At 50.2% G+C, this 16,788-nt stretch overlaps 1 protein-coding gene across 2 annotated transcripts in view; it reads left to right on the forward strand.

Moving 5' to 3' along the window:
- Positions 1-8,500, forward strand: part of LOC122389038 (zinc finger protein ush-like) — an 87,811-nt gene extending 79,311 nt beyond the window's left edge. For both annotated transcript variants that reach the window (XM_043380695.1, XM_043380694.1), the window contains exons 3-4: positions 1,248-1,355; positions 5,700-8,500. In XM_043380695.1, coding sequence (XP_043236630.1) covers positions 1,248-1,355; positions 5,700-8,059 — 2,468 coding nt within the window. In that variant the 3' untranslated portion in view covers positions 8,060-8,500. The remainder of the gene's footprint in view (positions 1-1,247; positions 1,356-5,699) is intronic.
- Positions 8,501-16,788: the final 8,288 nt, after the last annotated feature.

The raw sequence follows: 16,788 nt of genomic DNA on the forward strand, positions 1-16,788 counted from the left end.
TGCACTGACAAGAGCAACCGCAGGCGTAAAAACGTCGGTGCGGTTTTCGATAGAACTGCCTCCGCAGCTGCTTTAGTCAGCGACACTTGGCTACCAGGGACCCAAGAGCGTCGCGTCGCTCAATTACCTGTGGCCCCGGTCGGCCGGCAAACGAAGCGTTTGATTCGCGCACGGCTGGAGGGGCACGCCGTGCCATCCTACTTGATCATTCAGTCGGGCTTGGCACGCCTGGCCGGCTCCGCGGCTGCCTGGCGGGCACTTGCGGCGGCGGAGCATGTATCTCATCCAACATCAGCGGTTACTTGCGGCTCAGAGGCGGGCTTTCATCCGTAAATTGCTGCTGATGACGTCACGTACTGTGACGTGTCATGATCTCTGACCTCTGACCCCGCGACGGGAAGGGTCCGTGAACCGTGTGCTATTTCGCTGCCAGCTGCTGGGCTGACGGCAGGGATTTTCTCCCAAGTCTTGTTGACTGTTCAGTGTTCATGCAAATGTTATATGTATTTTGAAAATAAATTGAGATTAATTGACAAATACAACTAATGATATAGGCAGCATATTTCATATGTGCATGAAATACCAACAGGGAGTTCTGGAACTGAAAAATAATGAGTATTGACTGGCTGTGAAAGGTACAAAAAAAAAACATCAAGCCTCCTTCATACAAATAGCATCGGCTAAAGCATATTATATATCGAAAATTATAGCTGTTAATGTCGTAGATGCATGATCAGAATGAGGCCGCATTAAGTGCCTTTACCATGGCCTAAGTGCCAAACCGGAAACGGTCTGTTTTTTTTATCAACAGCTATCTACATTGTAACTTGCCTATATGCTGCAATATAATTAAATGACTAATTATACTCATTTTATATTATATAGCATACTAATTGATATTCACTGCATATACACAGTTACCAATATTAAATTGTTTCTGTGGCGGTCTGACATTTATGTGACGGCGCTGCTATGTGCTGCTTAGTGCTTACCGTGGTGTTTTTCGCCCTGCACACATAAGTTGTTTGCGAGGCACGTCCCTGGTTGCGCCTGTGAGGTAGTCTGTCCCGCCGCCCCCCGTGCTTTGCGGTGCAACATACCTCCGCAGGATCTCTGAGACGTGCGCTCTGCGGGAACCTGCAGTCGTTCGGCCTTACATACTAGCGGACTCAACGACAGAAAAAACACGCAGAACGTCTCGCCCAAAGATTCAAGCCACTCCATAACCTGTGTCTTGTATTTCACAGCGCGCGGGATGCTGTGCTCGTGTGGGATCAACTTCAGTTCGCTCAGCACGCTGGCGGCTCACCAGAAGTACTACTGCACCAACAGGCCAAACGCTGACGATACGCCAGGTGAGCTGTTGGTTACGAATAGACTGTTAGCTTGTCCTACACTCATCTCCCACCTTTATCCCACCATGTCCTATTTTATCTAGTCTAAGTCTTTTCTAGTCCTTGTGTGTAGTCGGTTCACTCTGGTGGCACACTCGTTTTACCATTTATGTATGAATGCGTGCGAACTCTTCTACAAAATAACTTCTTCCAAATCAAAGTCAGCTACTGAAGCCTCAACGCTTTTACGGATAACCTATATCACCTCGTGAGGAGTGAGGACTGTATATGTAGATAGCTGCTTAAACGAATAATCATACGCTTCACTCATCTCTCCCCCCCCCCCACCGATTTTTAATTAACAAACTTTTGTACAGCGTACGAAAAGGACGCATTATGTAAATAGCATTCGAATCCGATATCGACGTCGCTTCACTTCTGATGCCTCTAACTGCACTGCGCTTCGGCGCGTGTAACTTCGGCGCGCGTGTTATATACCGTGAGGCGTGAACGTTTACGAATAACAGCCCTGTCAGATAGCTCAAGCGGAACGAGTCGAAGCATTTATATTTGTATTTTACCACCAAATCGTAGATGGTTCGTGCATGACTGGTTTGCTATCACAAAGAAAAACTTTCAGAGAACACGCCTTTCGCTTTTGTCACTCACGCTCGTGTTGTGACAGGAATGTCAGCTGCGTTAGGCCGATCAACATCAGAAGTCAACAGGGGTTGACAGGTGCCGTCAGGTGCGACCCAGCGAACATAGTCTTGCCATTTTTCATGTTTCAGCAATGATCGTAAAAAAAACTACATTATTACATTATTTTAGCCACACTTTCTTACTACATTTTTTTAAGCATGGTACTGAATTTGTTTATAATGCATGATTTAAACTTGACTGACAAATGTAATGTAATTCGGATCATATGGTTGCCCATGGTTATCATAGGCATGAATGAGAAAGTGCCCACTGGCGACTATCTCATCGATGGTGTAGGTAATGCTGCACCGCTATGCACTCTATTTTCACCAGTGCATTCCTGCCCACACTCGTGGTCCTCTGACATTTACCCAGGCATCATTTCGATGCAGTGTCGCAAGGATAAGTGACCTTTTAAAGCTAAGGTAGACTGCTTCACTGATGAGATCAGTGAAGACTGCTCGCCTTCAAGCTTGCCGTTGCTATTTTATTTACATTTTCTGCGAATTGTTCGCGATCTATATTACCTACCGTTTCTGAATATTTATTATGTGCGCAGCTGGTTGCAGAAACGCATATGTTTCCGTTCTCGTCCTGATGACTGGGAAATGCGGATCGTCTGTGCTGGGCATTGCAGCTTGATTAATTAGGTACCTGTCGACGTCAAGTTAATCTCAATTTCCATCCGCCTGCGCATCCCTCCTGCCACATGTTGACCAAAAATATTCGTGCATGACAGTTTTCGTGGTGATTTTGCTATAAAGTTACCAACCGTTTCGTCTCATTTGGTCTGAACGAGATAGGGCTCGGTAATTATTTAGCACCTAATGATATGCTTGTAGCATTTTCAAACAACCTGACTGTAATGTCCTGTTTATCGTAACTAAATACATTTGATGTCAGTTTGTGACATTCGCTGCATCACAATCCAAGCTCTCGGACGCTGAATCGGAAACACATATCTACCATTATAGACAAATGCAATCCAAGCTAGCACCGTGAAAGATGCTCGGCCGTAACAACGCCGCTGTCTCGGAAGCCCGGGGGACAGAGAGACGTGTTGATGATCAACGCGGTCACTGGAGCCCTCCGTCAATGATCACAGATCAGTGTGACTAACAGACGTCCAGTGCAGCGGCGCGGAACATATGACTTCTGACGCTGGATTTGCTGGGAATCCGTGCATGTACGACGTGCGTACAGCTTTCTATCGATCCCTGTTCTGTAGCTACAGGTTCTGACTAGTTAGGCCAGCGCTTCTGACGTGTTCGGCGAGCAGTGAGCTTAGGCGCGCAGTAATACGACAGGAAATGACACATTGCCTGAACGGTAAATCGAAGGTGTCAGTGACAGACATGACTAGGACGGATAGTTATTGTATACAGGATAGTTAACACGGTATCGAATCTGACAATAACTCGAGAGTGCAGTGTTTTCGGGCTTGGCTAGACACAGGATGACAAAATAACCAATGCCAGTTTTTCAGCGATTGCTACGAAATCTGAATTAAACAATTAAACATTTTACAAGGTCTTCCGAGTTACAACATATCCATCAATTGCTTTATGTACCAGAAAAAAAGTAAGAGAAAAACTTAAAAATGATTTGATAATAATTAAAGTTTAGAGAAAGTAACAACATTTACATTATATCCATCCCATTGAATCTCAATTCCTTATAATACAGGCGTAAAACCAGCTCAAAGACCGTCTTGATGTTCCAATTCAAAATCACCTTTACTTCCAACTAAAACATACGCTGGGGTTCATCCATCCAAGCTCATCTGTCATATCTGTAACGCCACCTGCATCGCTCAGAGCGGTCATCGCTCACTTGAGCGTTAAAACTGAGGGCACGATGGACCAGCACACTCATATGGGCATCCGGGACGGTTTCGGCTCACCACTTGCGATAGATCTTTGACGCGTCCTTTTCTAGACGAGCCTTCATCGAAAATTAACCAGCTCGCCGCTCGCAGGGGCGCCGACACACTCACGGAAGCTCCCTGCGGAGTTCGGGCCGCTCAAGTGGAGACAATCTATATGGGTTCGGCGAATTTAAATGCCAGACGGCTGGCAGCGCCGTGATCGAGGCTCACCGGCTGATGATCGATATACAGTGCACGTCTCTGGTCATACCGTGATGAGGTGGTGGCTTTTCATACCCGGCAGGGGTGGCAGACGCCGTGCTGTCCTCTCTCTCTCTCTCTCTCTCTCTCTCTCTCTCTCTCTCTCTCTCTCTCTCTCTCTCTCTCTCTCTCTCTCTCTCTCTCTCTCTCTCTCTCTCTCTCTCTCTCTCTCTCTCTCTCTCTCTCTCTCTCCCTCTCTCTCTCCCTCTCCCTCTTTCTCTCTCTTCCTCTTTCGCTCGCGCACACCACTTCCTCTTTCCGTCTATCTTTTGTGTCACCGTCTCTTTTTCTGTCGTGCCTCTGTCTTTCCCTCCGTCTCTGTCTCTTTGTCTCTTTCCTCCCTGATCTCTCTCTCTCTCTCTCTCTCTCTCCCTCTCTCTCTCTCTCTCTTTCTCTCTCTGTCTCTCTCTCTCTCTCTCTCTCTCTCTCTCTCTCTCTCTCTCTCTCTCTCTCTCTCTCTCTCTCTCTCTCTCTCTCTCTCTCTCTCTCTCTCTCTGTCTCTCTCTCTCTCTCTCTCTTTCTCTCTCTCTCTCTCGCTCTCTCTCTCTCTCTCTTTTTTTCTCTCTCTCCATATTCAGAACGAAGATAGAGCAACATGTAGGCTTATGTTTCTCTGGTATTGTGTTTTCTGCTCAAAGCTGACGGGAAACCTACTCTGCTGCATTCAGTCGGCAGTCGCAGCTCCTTTTTACTATAGGCTGCTTCTGAAGTAGACTGAGCCCTAACTAGCTGATGTAAAATAAATGTGCTCTGCGTTTTCATTATTTGCGGTTAATTAGACCTAGTGTAAAATGACACCGGGCTTTACATCCGCTGACTTCATATAACCTTTTCCAGTCGCATTTAGTTCAGGCGTACTTCGTTTACATACCCAAGTTTGTAATGCTAGGCTAGTTAAACTGATTTCAAGCTTTTACGACTAGACATCTTAATTCAAGGTAGGTACGTTTTTCGGCTACTAGTCGTTTATTGTTCCGGAAATTCCCGGAAATTCCCATTCCCATTCCCTTCACACGATGCATGTCATTGTCATTGTTATAAGTTTCTTGACAACGACCTCGATGCGAAGGTCGAAAATTCGAAACGAAAACAATAAACGACTAGTAGCCGAAAAAAACGTACCTACCTTGAATAGTTAAACTGAGTTGCAAGTTTTACGAACGAAATGCAAAGTTCCCCAGAGTCTTCACATTGACATGTCGCTTCAAAGTATCCCTATTTCAAAGATACTGAGGATCGAATGGAAATTGAGAAGGTCTTTAAATTGATGATAGGCCACCGGGCGGCTCCGGCAATGGAGTTCGGTGTTATGTGTGTTCGTTGCCGTAACGTCCACTCACGGCGCATATGTTCACTGAAATATTCAGTCCAGCACATCGCAGTCATAACTACACGTTGATTGATTTACCGATCTGTGCGATAGCTACCGTGTACCGACAATGACTCCATATCCCTCTGGCGCCCCCACTGTGTGGCCGGGCGACGCTCTGTGACCTCTGACCTTTTACTGACGCGCCTCTCCCCTCTGCCCGCAGAGCCGGTGGTGGGCGGCACGGAACCAGTGGTATCTCCAGGACCTTCCGAGTCGTCAGTCTCAGAGGCGGCCTGCTCCCAGACCGACGCAGCCGCCAAACGACGCGTCTTCGCGTGCCCAAAGTGCGCCTTCACAACGGACAAAGCGAATGGACTCAATCGGCACATGCGCATTCACGTGCCGCCTGCTGGAGGTGCTGGTGACAAGGAGCGCGTCGAGGAGCGCTTCTGCCACAACTGTGACATTCAGTTCTCGTCGATGAAGAACTACCACGTGCACAAGCGGCACTACTGTCAGACGAGGCTGGGGAAGGCGCCGGGCGGCGGGCCGCCTGAGCTGGAGCCGCCCGGCGCGGGCGACGATCCCCAGCATCACATGCTGGCTCTTCCCACCTCGCCAGTGCTGCTGATTCCCTACCAGCTGCTGCAGGCCGCCAGTTTGGTGGCCAGTCCCTGTCCTCCCGGCTCACCGCCGACGGCGTGTGTGGTGCTGCCGGACGGCACAGTGCAGCCGCTTAGTCAGCTAGCCCAGCAGTTGGCTGCTAAAGAGGGAGCCGAGACCCCGCGACCAACCGTGCCGCCCCTGCTGCCGTTCCCTCTTCCTGCGCTGAACACAGCGGCAGCGGCGGCGGTGGCGGCCGCAGCCGCCTCTCAGCCACTCGACTGGTTAGCTGCGTACGGCAAACGGGCGAGGACAGCTGAGAAAGACTCGGCGCTCGACCTGACCATCAAGCGGCCGCGGATTGGCGCCGTGCCGACCGACTCGGAGAGCGAGGAGGAGCGTGGGGCGCCTCTGACGCCGGCCACTCCGGGGCGACCGAGCTCAGTTCGCTCTGGTGCCGCCTCTTCGGGAGCGACGCATCTGGCGAGCCCTCGACCCGGGTCAGCGGGATCTGGGGCCGGCTCGTCGAGCGCTGAGCGCCGGTCGCGCTCGCCGGAACCGTCGTTCCGCATCTCCATCAAGCCGCCGGATACCATATCGGAGTCTGACTCTGTGACAAGTCGCCGTCCGTCCGAACTGGCGGCAGAGCCGGCCACCGAGGCTGCGGCTGCGGCACGCTCGCCGGCTTCTGCCAGTCCGGGGGCAGCGGCGGTGACTACCAACGGACGCACGCCTGATGCTTGGCTTCCTCCGGTCCTCTCCTCGGCACTGGCTCGGCCTTCGTCAGTGAAGAGCGCCGACTCCAACGTCAGTGCGGGATTCTTCAAACAGGAGAAGAACTTTGAGCTAGCTAGACAGCGACTGGCATCAGCACGCAGCAGCGGCGATGAGCGCACCTCGCCATCACGAAGTCCTCCCGCTGTGAAGACGGAGTGTTCTCCTGCGACTGACGCTTCCCCTGCCATTGCCGCCGCCGCAGCGGCCGCGGCAGCCGCAGCCGCCGCTGCCGCTGCTCGCTTCCAGTTCCACTGCTCATCATGCGGCACGAAATTCACCTCACCTGACACACTTCACGCCCACCAGGCTTACTACTGTACCTCGGATGAAGCCGGGAAGGTGGCGGCGGCTGTGGCAGTGGCAGCGGCGGCGGCTGGACAGGAGAGTGGCCGTCGCTCTGCGTCCCGCTCCCATCCTGCGCTGGCCACCGGCTGGAAGTGTCCCTGCTGCGACGTGTACTCTCCCACGGCTGCGGCAGCGCAGAAACATCTGGAGACACACAACAACGTGCGTGCTTTCAAGTGCTCGCTGTGTGGCTACAAGGGTAACACCCTGCGTGGTATGCGTACCCACATTCGCATGCACTTCATGGACAAAAAGTCACCAGATTTGTCTGAGGAGAATTTCATCACTTGCATCGTGGCAAACTCTGACGAAGAGGAGTCTGGTCGAGAGGACCGCACGGAAAAGTGTCCGCTGTGCTCGTTCAAGTCAGGACACCCAGAGACGATGCTAAAACATTTCACCCTGGCACACCCGCGGTCTCGCTCACGTGTCTCCACTGCGCCTTCGATGATCGAGCACCGGCGGCGCGGCTCCGGCTCCCCGCTGGCGTCTCGGCCCTCGGAGAAGTGCCCGCACTGCAGCTTCTACACGAACGTCCCGGAGACGATGTTGACCCACCAGCGACAGCGGCACCCGGAGCGTCTGAGCCCTCCGCCGGACGGCATCCTGGCGCGGCTGGCTCGCGGCTCTCCGGAGGCCGGGACTGGTCGGAGTACCGCCCCACCTCCTGCCAGCCCGGCTGGTGAGCGACCCCCCTCCTCTGGTAACACCAACGGCGAGTCGCCGGCGCCCGACAGCCTACACTGCCACCACTGCAAGATCGCCTTCAAGCAAGTGGCCAGCTACGCGGCGCACACGCAGTTCTACTGTCCCGGTCGAACGGCCAGTGCTGTTCGTTCAGTAACGCCGGTCCAGTGAGAAAGCGGGCCCGCCCAGCTGCGGCGTCCCAGCGGACAGTGTGTGCGGTTGACTAGTCCTGACCCCAAGCGGCTGTGTTTTCGTTGGTTTGTGTGCCGGTAGTTTTGCCATCGTCGTGTTAGGAACTGGGGTGGGAGGGAGCGAGTGATGTGCGCATATCACCCTGCGGGCCAGACGCGAGTCATACCTGGTCGGGCCTGAGTCACGCGGAGGTCGAGTCGGCTCCGCGCGCGGGAGGGCCTTCCCGGTCTGCGTCTGTTCCAGTAAGGCTGGAGCTTGTGTGGATGTTTGTGGACTGTGGATTGTCGATGTTGTGATGGTTGAGACCGTGGCCCTATGCAGGAGCGGTCTGTTGGTACACGTCACGTGGCCATGCCCCACTACTCGCTTGTTAATCAGCGTTGAAATGTGTAATTCGTGTAAATTAAAAAGATCAAAATATGTGGCTTTGTGGACTGTGATTTTGCATACTGCTGCCAGTGGATGGCATTGAGATAGGAGCAAAACTCTTGCAATGCGTTGATTAATGACCGTAAATTAATTACTTGAGGAAAGATTACACGTTTCAGTAACGGTAGACGTCTTGAATAAAAGTGAACATATTCACTTGATAAAATGCATATGTGGTGCAACACGAATGGCACATCCACCAGGCGACTCATTTCGTAGACATTGCCACTTTTTATCTCTAGGAGGCATTACGGTCCAAATGTCATGTCAATGCAATTATATAGTTAGAGCCTAGAGGAAACCACACGTAAAAGCTAGCTCTGACGGCAGGCAATATTTCTTTCTGCGCCTATCTGCCGTGATTAATCAAACAGAATCCAGGGCAGGTGCCTAGGGAGCTATTTTGGGCCATGTTCATCTATTCGTTAGAGCGACAGCTGCTTCGGGGATTCCTGCATCAGGGACGAGCTCTGCAATGTTCACAGCGGAGACGACCTACGACTATGAGACTCAGCGACGCTCAGAGTGTTTTTACTAGTAAAGCCGAGCTCCGCAATCTTCAGTCTTCACAGCAGCGGGACCGAAAAACGAGCTATGCAATGTTCACAGAGGTTGGGCCCAGTGAGAAGCTTTCAATTATTTTCGCTGATGGGGAAGGGGGACTGTAGCAAATATAAAAGTTAAATAGACAATTTCTTGTTTCGTGATAGTCTGTTTCGGTAGGACCTCTTGTTATTGCCGTTCAACCAACACAGTCTTATCTTCCAAAATGTATCACAGGTTTAGTATATAACAGAATCCAAAATGACGGGCAATTGGCCGAAACTTTAAAAACGGAACGTCAGGCCACGACGGTGATCAACTTAAGAATGTTCCTCTCACACACACAATGTCTGGACGCGCCGGCCGACTTCACCAAACGTCACACACGCGTCATACATGCAGATGTACGTCATATCAATTATCATAGCACCAATCAGAAGCGGGCCAGGACAGGCGACACAGGTGAGGAGCGAGGACATTATATGGATTTGTTAGTGGTAAGGGGGCTGGACAGTAAGTACAGAGGGAGGTAGAGGACGGGGTAGGAATGAATTTCGTTACAGAGACAGGAGACTAAAAGAGGACCTAAATAAGGATTTTCGTAGGTATTTTACTAATTCTTACTTATACTCATTCAATGTGGTCCGCAGTGAGATCCAGAGGAAGCTCCTACGCACCGCTTCGGGAATGTGCCTATGCCGTACTGAAAAAGCCAGTGGGTTGAAGAACGTAATAAATATAGCATGGGTTACGACAAAAATAGGATGGTAAAAACTGAATACGCGTCAATCAGTGAACATAAGAACCATGAACCAGGCGATACCAGGACTTGGTTTACATATTTAGATCTGCAGATATTGCACATATACGTGAGCCGTTAGTTGCGTGACCCAAGGCAGCTTACGGAAGATACAAGAGTAACGGAACGATGTTATAGTTACCTGCATTTCTTTCGTCTCTCAACATATAAAACAGCTTCTCCCGACTTACCCGAATCCGAATCCGAATCAGAGCCATTAAATTAATCACACTCATAACTTCTCTAAACTTTAAATGAAGTTCTTCATCTGTTGCAAAGCTGGATGAAACGAGGTCCTCCATTATCACTGGAGGAGAGGCAGTTCCTCATTGCTCTGAGCTCTCATCTGAAGACTGCGGTACGTGCCAGAAAGCTCCCTCAGCTCGTATAGTCGTTCTCAGAAGGTCTCACTCCGTGTATACTCACTGGTCAGCACTCTCTGCAGGGTGTGTCACATCCAATAAGCCCGAGAGATTGCTGTTCGGCATGCACGTATAAATGTACTGACGTTACAAGGCTCTCTCAGTACCGCACGTGAACGCGAGAACGTGACTCTACCGGCATGAAGGAGCTGCGGGACATTTCGGTCTGCGCCCTGTCGAGAAGGCACTGTTCGAGCGTTTTTCGTTTCTTTTTGTACGCCATTGCACTAGAAATAGCATAGGTATGTATTGACCACGTTACCTCAATGAGTTGAGTATTTATATATCATTGAACTATTGTAAGTACAGTTTTATTCAATTATCGTTTACTTTCCAAAGGCTTCTCAATTTCTTTTTTCATCACCACATTCACGTTTGTTACTAGCTGGCCAGCTACCTACATAGCTACCACATGTCTCTTGAAGAGCACCATAAAATACATGGATTTGTTTCAAGTCCCACCATAAAGCCAGGCTTGATCACTGGAAAAAAGAAAGTTGCAGTACATGCCTTTGCCATTTTGTAACCTACGACGAGACATAACTAGGTAGATATACCAACGTGTCCTTCTACATCGATGGCATCAATAAACCCTCACCGTCTTCATCACCAGAGGGGGAAAATCGTTAGCGACCGCCGACCAGTGAACAGTGACGCTGCAAACGCCCAAAGCTATTATTATAAAAAAATGTGCTAAAGGCGTGCTAAAATACCCCTGTGTCTCAATGTCGAGCAAGTTAACAATACTCCTAGCAACCGTGGCTTTTCGCATTAGTACAGGGGCGGATCCAGGAAAACTCCAAGGGGAGGGTCATGAATCGAAGTGGTGCCCCTACCTATACCCAAAATTAACCCGCGCCCGGCTGGGGTCCTGGATTTCCACGCCCTGCTGGGGGGGGGGGGGGTGTTTGAACACCCCCCCTTCTAACTCGGCTCCTGGGCCACGTAGCGATACGCGGAAGGCGGCGTTCGAAAGAGCGTAAAAAATAATGAGGAAATTACTTCGGTCAATTTTTTGGTCAGGTCAAAGGTCAGGTCACCAGAGGTCATTGAAGGCAAAATTTCGCCGATTTCCGGGTCGAATGTCGAAAATTTCCAAGAAGCCAACGCATAACTCGGGAACCAATAGAGCTACAGCGCCGCGGAAAAGCGCATTCGATAGCCCTATTAACGCTCTTTCTGAGTAATTCTATCAGATTTGACCTAACGTCAACGGTTTTGCCTGCAGGGGGCAAAAACTGCAAAAATAGCCGATTTTTTCAGAAACAGTTTTTCTGCAATAACTTTTGACCCAAGCCTTGTACGAGCTTACTTTTACCGGCATCGTGTTCCTCTCGTCAAGACGCATCGAATGAACTATAACTTGACCTTGAAAGGTCAACTTGAAAATTTGACCTCAGGTCAAGGTCATGACCTGACCGGAAAGGGTCATGTTGCATATCAGTCGATCCGTATCGTCGAGCTGAACACATCTAAGGCGTTTTCATCGCTCTAGCATGCCTCTATCAAAAGTTATTTGCGAAAAACTGTTAGATACCATTCGTGACCTAAGATGACCTCAGGGCATAAACATGGGTCACGGACACCATTTTCATGTTCAGTGTGTCTAAACCACTTGTAATTCGGTGTTTGGGAGTGTTTATAATGTCTTTCGTCCAAAAGAGGCGCATTTGAATTTTCTCCCATTGACTTATAATGGGGAGGTCGCAAAATTGACCTGACCTTAGGTCATCGATATCAAAATTCTGAGATATACATTTTGTACATGCTATTGCTCTTAGCAATCGCTGAAAGTTTCAAAGCGATCGGTCACTCGGTGTAGCTATGACAGACATTGAAACTTTTTATGAGGTGAGGTCACTTCAAGTGACCTGGTGACCTGACCTTGAATGACCTTGGTCTGAAATTTTCACAACATGTGTAGAATTGATGTATGATAAGGTGTACCAAAAACGGCGGCGCTCCGCGCCGCCGTTTTTGAGATATTCGCGAAAAACCACAAGGGGGGGTGTTCAAACACCCCCCCCCCCCCAGCAGGGCGCGGGTTAAAAACTGAACGGATTTCGTCCACTTCATTTTGGTGGTGCCCCCATTTTCAGTTTTTTCTTTTTATTTTTATTTTTAGTCAGTATCTTAACTCTTAGCCACAACCACATTTACCAATTGTAAGCAAGTATATATGAATGTGCTATGTGATTGTGTATATACCGGGTGGCCCAGAAAAAACGTTCCCAACTTTAAATCAATATTTCTCAGAAAGTGTTAAAGATACAACATTGAAACTTCAAATAGTCAATGCGGCACACATTTTCAGTAAATGGTGTGATTTTCATGGTGTTCGGTAAATAACTTTTCAAACGGTTCGTGTTTCAAGCATGCCATGTAAAAATTACTTTTTTGCTCCGATGTTTACTAAAAAATGTGAGTGAACGGGTCACTTTCACCATGCGGCACCGCGGCCTATAGAGCCATGACTTCTACTGGCAGCTAGTCTCATTGATGGTTCGGGTCCTTCGGGTCTCAGGATGACACATTCCCTCAGAAAACCACGATGGCTCTGTGCCAGCGGCATCGGAAGAAGTTTCCAGTTTTCTAACCATCTTGTGGCTCAAATGCTTTCCTGGCTGACATTCCTGGGAAAAGGTAGCTTTTCAACCAGTTTTTTTTTTGTCATCTGCTGGCAATGTTGTTTTCATAAGCTATTCTGTGGTCTTCTGGCACAGGACCCAGTCTGCTTTAGTTTGTTTTCCTTAGGTCGATTTACTGTTTGATCTACTGAAAGGAGGGTAATCAGCAGTAATCCATGCACCGTGCCACTCATGCTCGAAACATGATTTGGTGTTGAAACGAATGACATCCATCATGAGCCCCATTTTGGCTCAGTATTTGAACATTTGGCACATAAGTGAGACAAAAATATTTAAAATAAGAACATATGTGTTGGTTTCATTCACGTGCTCTATTTTTTATTCTTTTTATAACACGGGACGTCTAACCCAAATCACTATCGTTTGACATCGGCAAAAAAAGCAAAAACGTCTTGCTTAATTCAACTCAAGATTGCCAGCTTGAAAATGATGGTATAGTGTTATATTTTGGCATACCAATGCGCAAAGAAATGACGCAAACTTGATGAAAATTTTGGCTCGTTATTTGTACTCGTATTTGATTTAAAGGCCTCCAAAGTTCGGAACGTTTTTTCTGGGCCACCCGGTATGTTGTGGACGCTGAGTATTGAGTACTTACCAGGAACGTTATCAGGTAAGCGAATCGTTGTCAGTCCGATGAACTTGACCCTGGCGTCTAAAGGGTCTGTCCTTGACACTTCAGGCTTGTCAGGGGCACCAAAGTCCTTCCAGAGACACCACAAACCTGTCAGGGGCACCTACGGCCTTGTAGGGGCGCCACAGGCCCGCCAGGGGCACCACAGGCCCGCCAGGAAGCAGGGGCACCACAGGTCTAGCAAGTATACACGACAGGCCTGTCAGGGGCACAACGGGCCTGTTGGGCCCATGAGCACCCCTAGGGGCAGGGGCACCACAGTCCTTCCAGGGGCACCGCAGGCCTGTGAGGGGCACCAGCGGCCTAGCAGGGGCACCAGTCAACACAGGCCTGCCAGGGGCACCACAGACCGGCCAGGGGCACCACAGACCTGCCAGGGGCACCAGAGGCCTGCCACCAGAGGCCTGCCAGGAGCACCACCGACCTCGCAGGGGTAACTTGGGCCTGTCAGGGGCACCACGGGCCTGTCGAGAGGCACTTCAGGCTTTTCAGGGGCACCATAGTCCTCTCCGGGCGCAGGGGTAGCAGGGGCACCAGAGGCCTGCCAGGGCACCACTGGTCTATCAGGGGCACCACGAGCCTGTCATAGCCAGGCATCTCAGGCTTGTCAAGGCCCAGGGGCACCACAGGTCTGTGAGGGGCACCAGCGACCTAGCAGGGGCACCAGTCAACACAGGTCTGCCAGGGGCGCCACAGACCTGCCAGGGGCACCACAGACCTGCCAGGGGCACCAGAGGTCTGCCAGGGGCACCACCGGCCTCGCAGGGGCACCTTGGGCCTGTCAGGGGCACCACAGACCTGCCAGGGGCACCAGAGGTCTGCCAGGGGCACCACCGGCCTCGCAGGGGCACCTTGGGCCTGTCAGGGGCACCACGGGCCTGCCGAGGGGCACTTCAGACTTTTCAGGGGCACCAGTCCTCTCCGGGCGCAGGGGTACCAGCGGCCTAGCAAGGGCACCAGACGCCTGCCAGGGGCACCACAGGCCTAACAAGGGCACCACGGGCCTGTCAGGGGCACCTCAGGCTTGTCAGGGCCCAGGGACACCACAGTCCTTCCAAGGGCACCGCAAGCCTGTCAGGGGCACCAGAGGCCTGCCAGGGGCACCACAGGCCTGCCAGGGGCACCACCGGCCTTGCAGGGGCGCCTCAGGCCTGTCAGGGGCACCACGTACCTGCCGGGGACACTTCAGGCTTGTCAGGGGCGTTACAGTCCTGTCAGGGCCCAGGGGCACCAGGCCCGTGGTGTCCCTGCTAGGCCTGTGGTGCCCCTGGCGGTCCTGTGGTGCCCCTGTCAGGACTGTGATACCCCTGATAGGCCGGTGGTGCCCCTGGCAGGTCTTTGGGCCCCCGGGCCTCAAGGGGGGGCCATGACCCATGTGACCCCCCCCCCTGGATCCGCCACTGCATTAGTACCTGGTAAGTGGTAGACTTGTATCATCCGCTATCCGACATAATACCTATGACGATCCTTTACCAACACAGAGATATAAAACTCATGAGCTTGTCCTAAAAAGCCGCAGGCGGCAGCATATTATCTATCTCTGTCCCTCCCTTCCTCTCCAGTCTCCACTTCCCCATGCACAGGACATTGACCACATGACAGTCACTGCAGGTTCATTGGCCATCTATTCGTGCATCTATCATATCATCTGAATGTCAACATTCGTCGCTGATTGGAGTCTTGTGACGACGCGAGAAGGAAGTATGGATCGATGATCAAGTAGTGGGCGAGCTGTCCGCTCTCGAGCAGTCTCGTGTATTTGTTTCTCGGAGAGAAAATGAGGGAGGGGGGGTCGCACTAAGTCCCTATATATGTGACTCATATCGTTATACATATCTAGATATGGATAAGATAGGCCAAGAGAAGTAGGTAGTGGTACACACCTATTGAACAACGTCCATTTAGACCACATATTCGCAAGTTCTGCTTTGTCTAAAACAAACGTGTCTTATTCGAGGTAATACCGAACCTTATATAGTTCCCTATTACAGCGAAGGGTCACACTCGCAAGAACGCAGGTCCTTACACGCACTAACATGCATGCTCCTTTCCTCTCTCCTATAAACCCTCTCTCTCTCCCTCTCTCTCTCTCTCTCTCTCTCTCTCTCTCTCTCTCTCTCTCTCTCTCTTTCTCTCTTTCTCTCTCCGTTTTACGGCAGGGATCCAGGCTAGGAAATGCCAACAGGATCGTTATTGCTAGCCGATAAGTGCCACCGACTTCCGTCCTTTGCGCTCTTTGGTCGCCTACAAGCCCGTTACGGTCCGTCCGTATCCCGTCAGTACATATATGTACGGATAGGACGATGGCGAACGATGTGTGTCGTTTTAGCCGTGGAGTTCATACTTCATGATCAGGCATGTCAACGTGTTTGTGCGACTATGCTTACCTTTACCTACGTTTTTTTTTTTAGCTGAGTTCTAAGTAACGACCATGGGCCAGCATCTCATCGTTTGATCATCGAATGATGATTTATCATTATCAAACCAAAGCACGGAAGACCCTGTTTTCTGCTTACAGTCAATTATGTGAACCGGGTGCTCGGGAAAAGTTAGAGTGGAGGGTCTATCATGTCAACGTATTCCAGTAAGTTGCTATGTGTATGTTGGTATAGGCTTCACCGGCGGTTGGCGGCTGGCGCTGCTAGGCAACCTTTCATCTATTCAACCATTTAGCGTTTCTAAAGCATTAAACTAGGCTTCAATGGGCTGTGGAAAATTCTCAACGACCAAAACAACGGCGTTAAATTTTGAAATATCATTAATTTTAGACTTGTTAAATGTATGGCTTGCAGCCGTCAAAAGTTTCTGTGTGTGTACATTGTACAACTGTGCAATATGCTGACAAATACCGTAACTCGTTCGCATTCGAGTATTTCATCGTTTGCCTGCAGGTACTTATTTGGCTGTGAACTCTGTGTTTTGTAACGCGCAAAATACTTGGCGCATTTGACGTGACAAGTTGTCGTGTTTATATCTGTACAGTGCATACGCCCCTTCGGAGTAGGTATCTGTTTAGTTATAACTAACAGGAAGGCATTGCATTTATAATCTAAGCATGGCCACCGCGTGTTTAACTGAAATTAAAGCCATGGCTCCTGTCTCATGAGACAGCTTGCCGAGAAATTGGCCAGGTCTGTCAATAGCTTCGTCTGTGAAAAAAACTCACCACCCTAGTCCCTATTCTTTCGTTTTGAGCTCTTCTGCTAGCTAATTGAATCAAGTAACGCGAGAAC

The sequence above is a fragment of the Amphibalanus amphitrite genome, unplaced genomic scaffold (genome assembly GCF_019059575.1).
Source record: "Amphibalanus amphitrite isolate SeventyFive unplaced genomic scaffold, NRLGWU_Aamphi_draft 000342F_arrow, whole genome shotgun sequence".
Taxonomy (NCBI): Eukaryota; Metazoa; Arthropoda; class Thecostraca; order Balanomorpha; family Balanidae; genus Amphibalanus; species Amphibalanus amphitrite.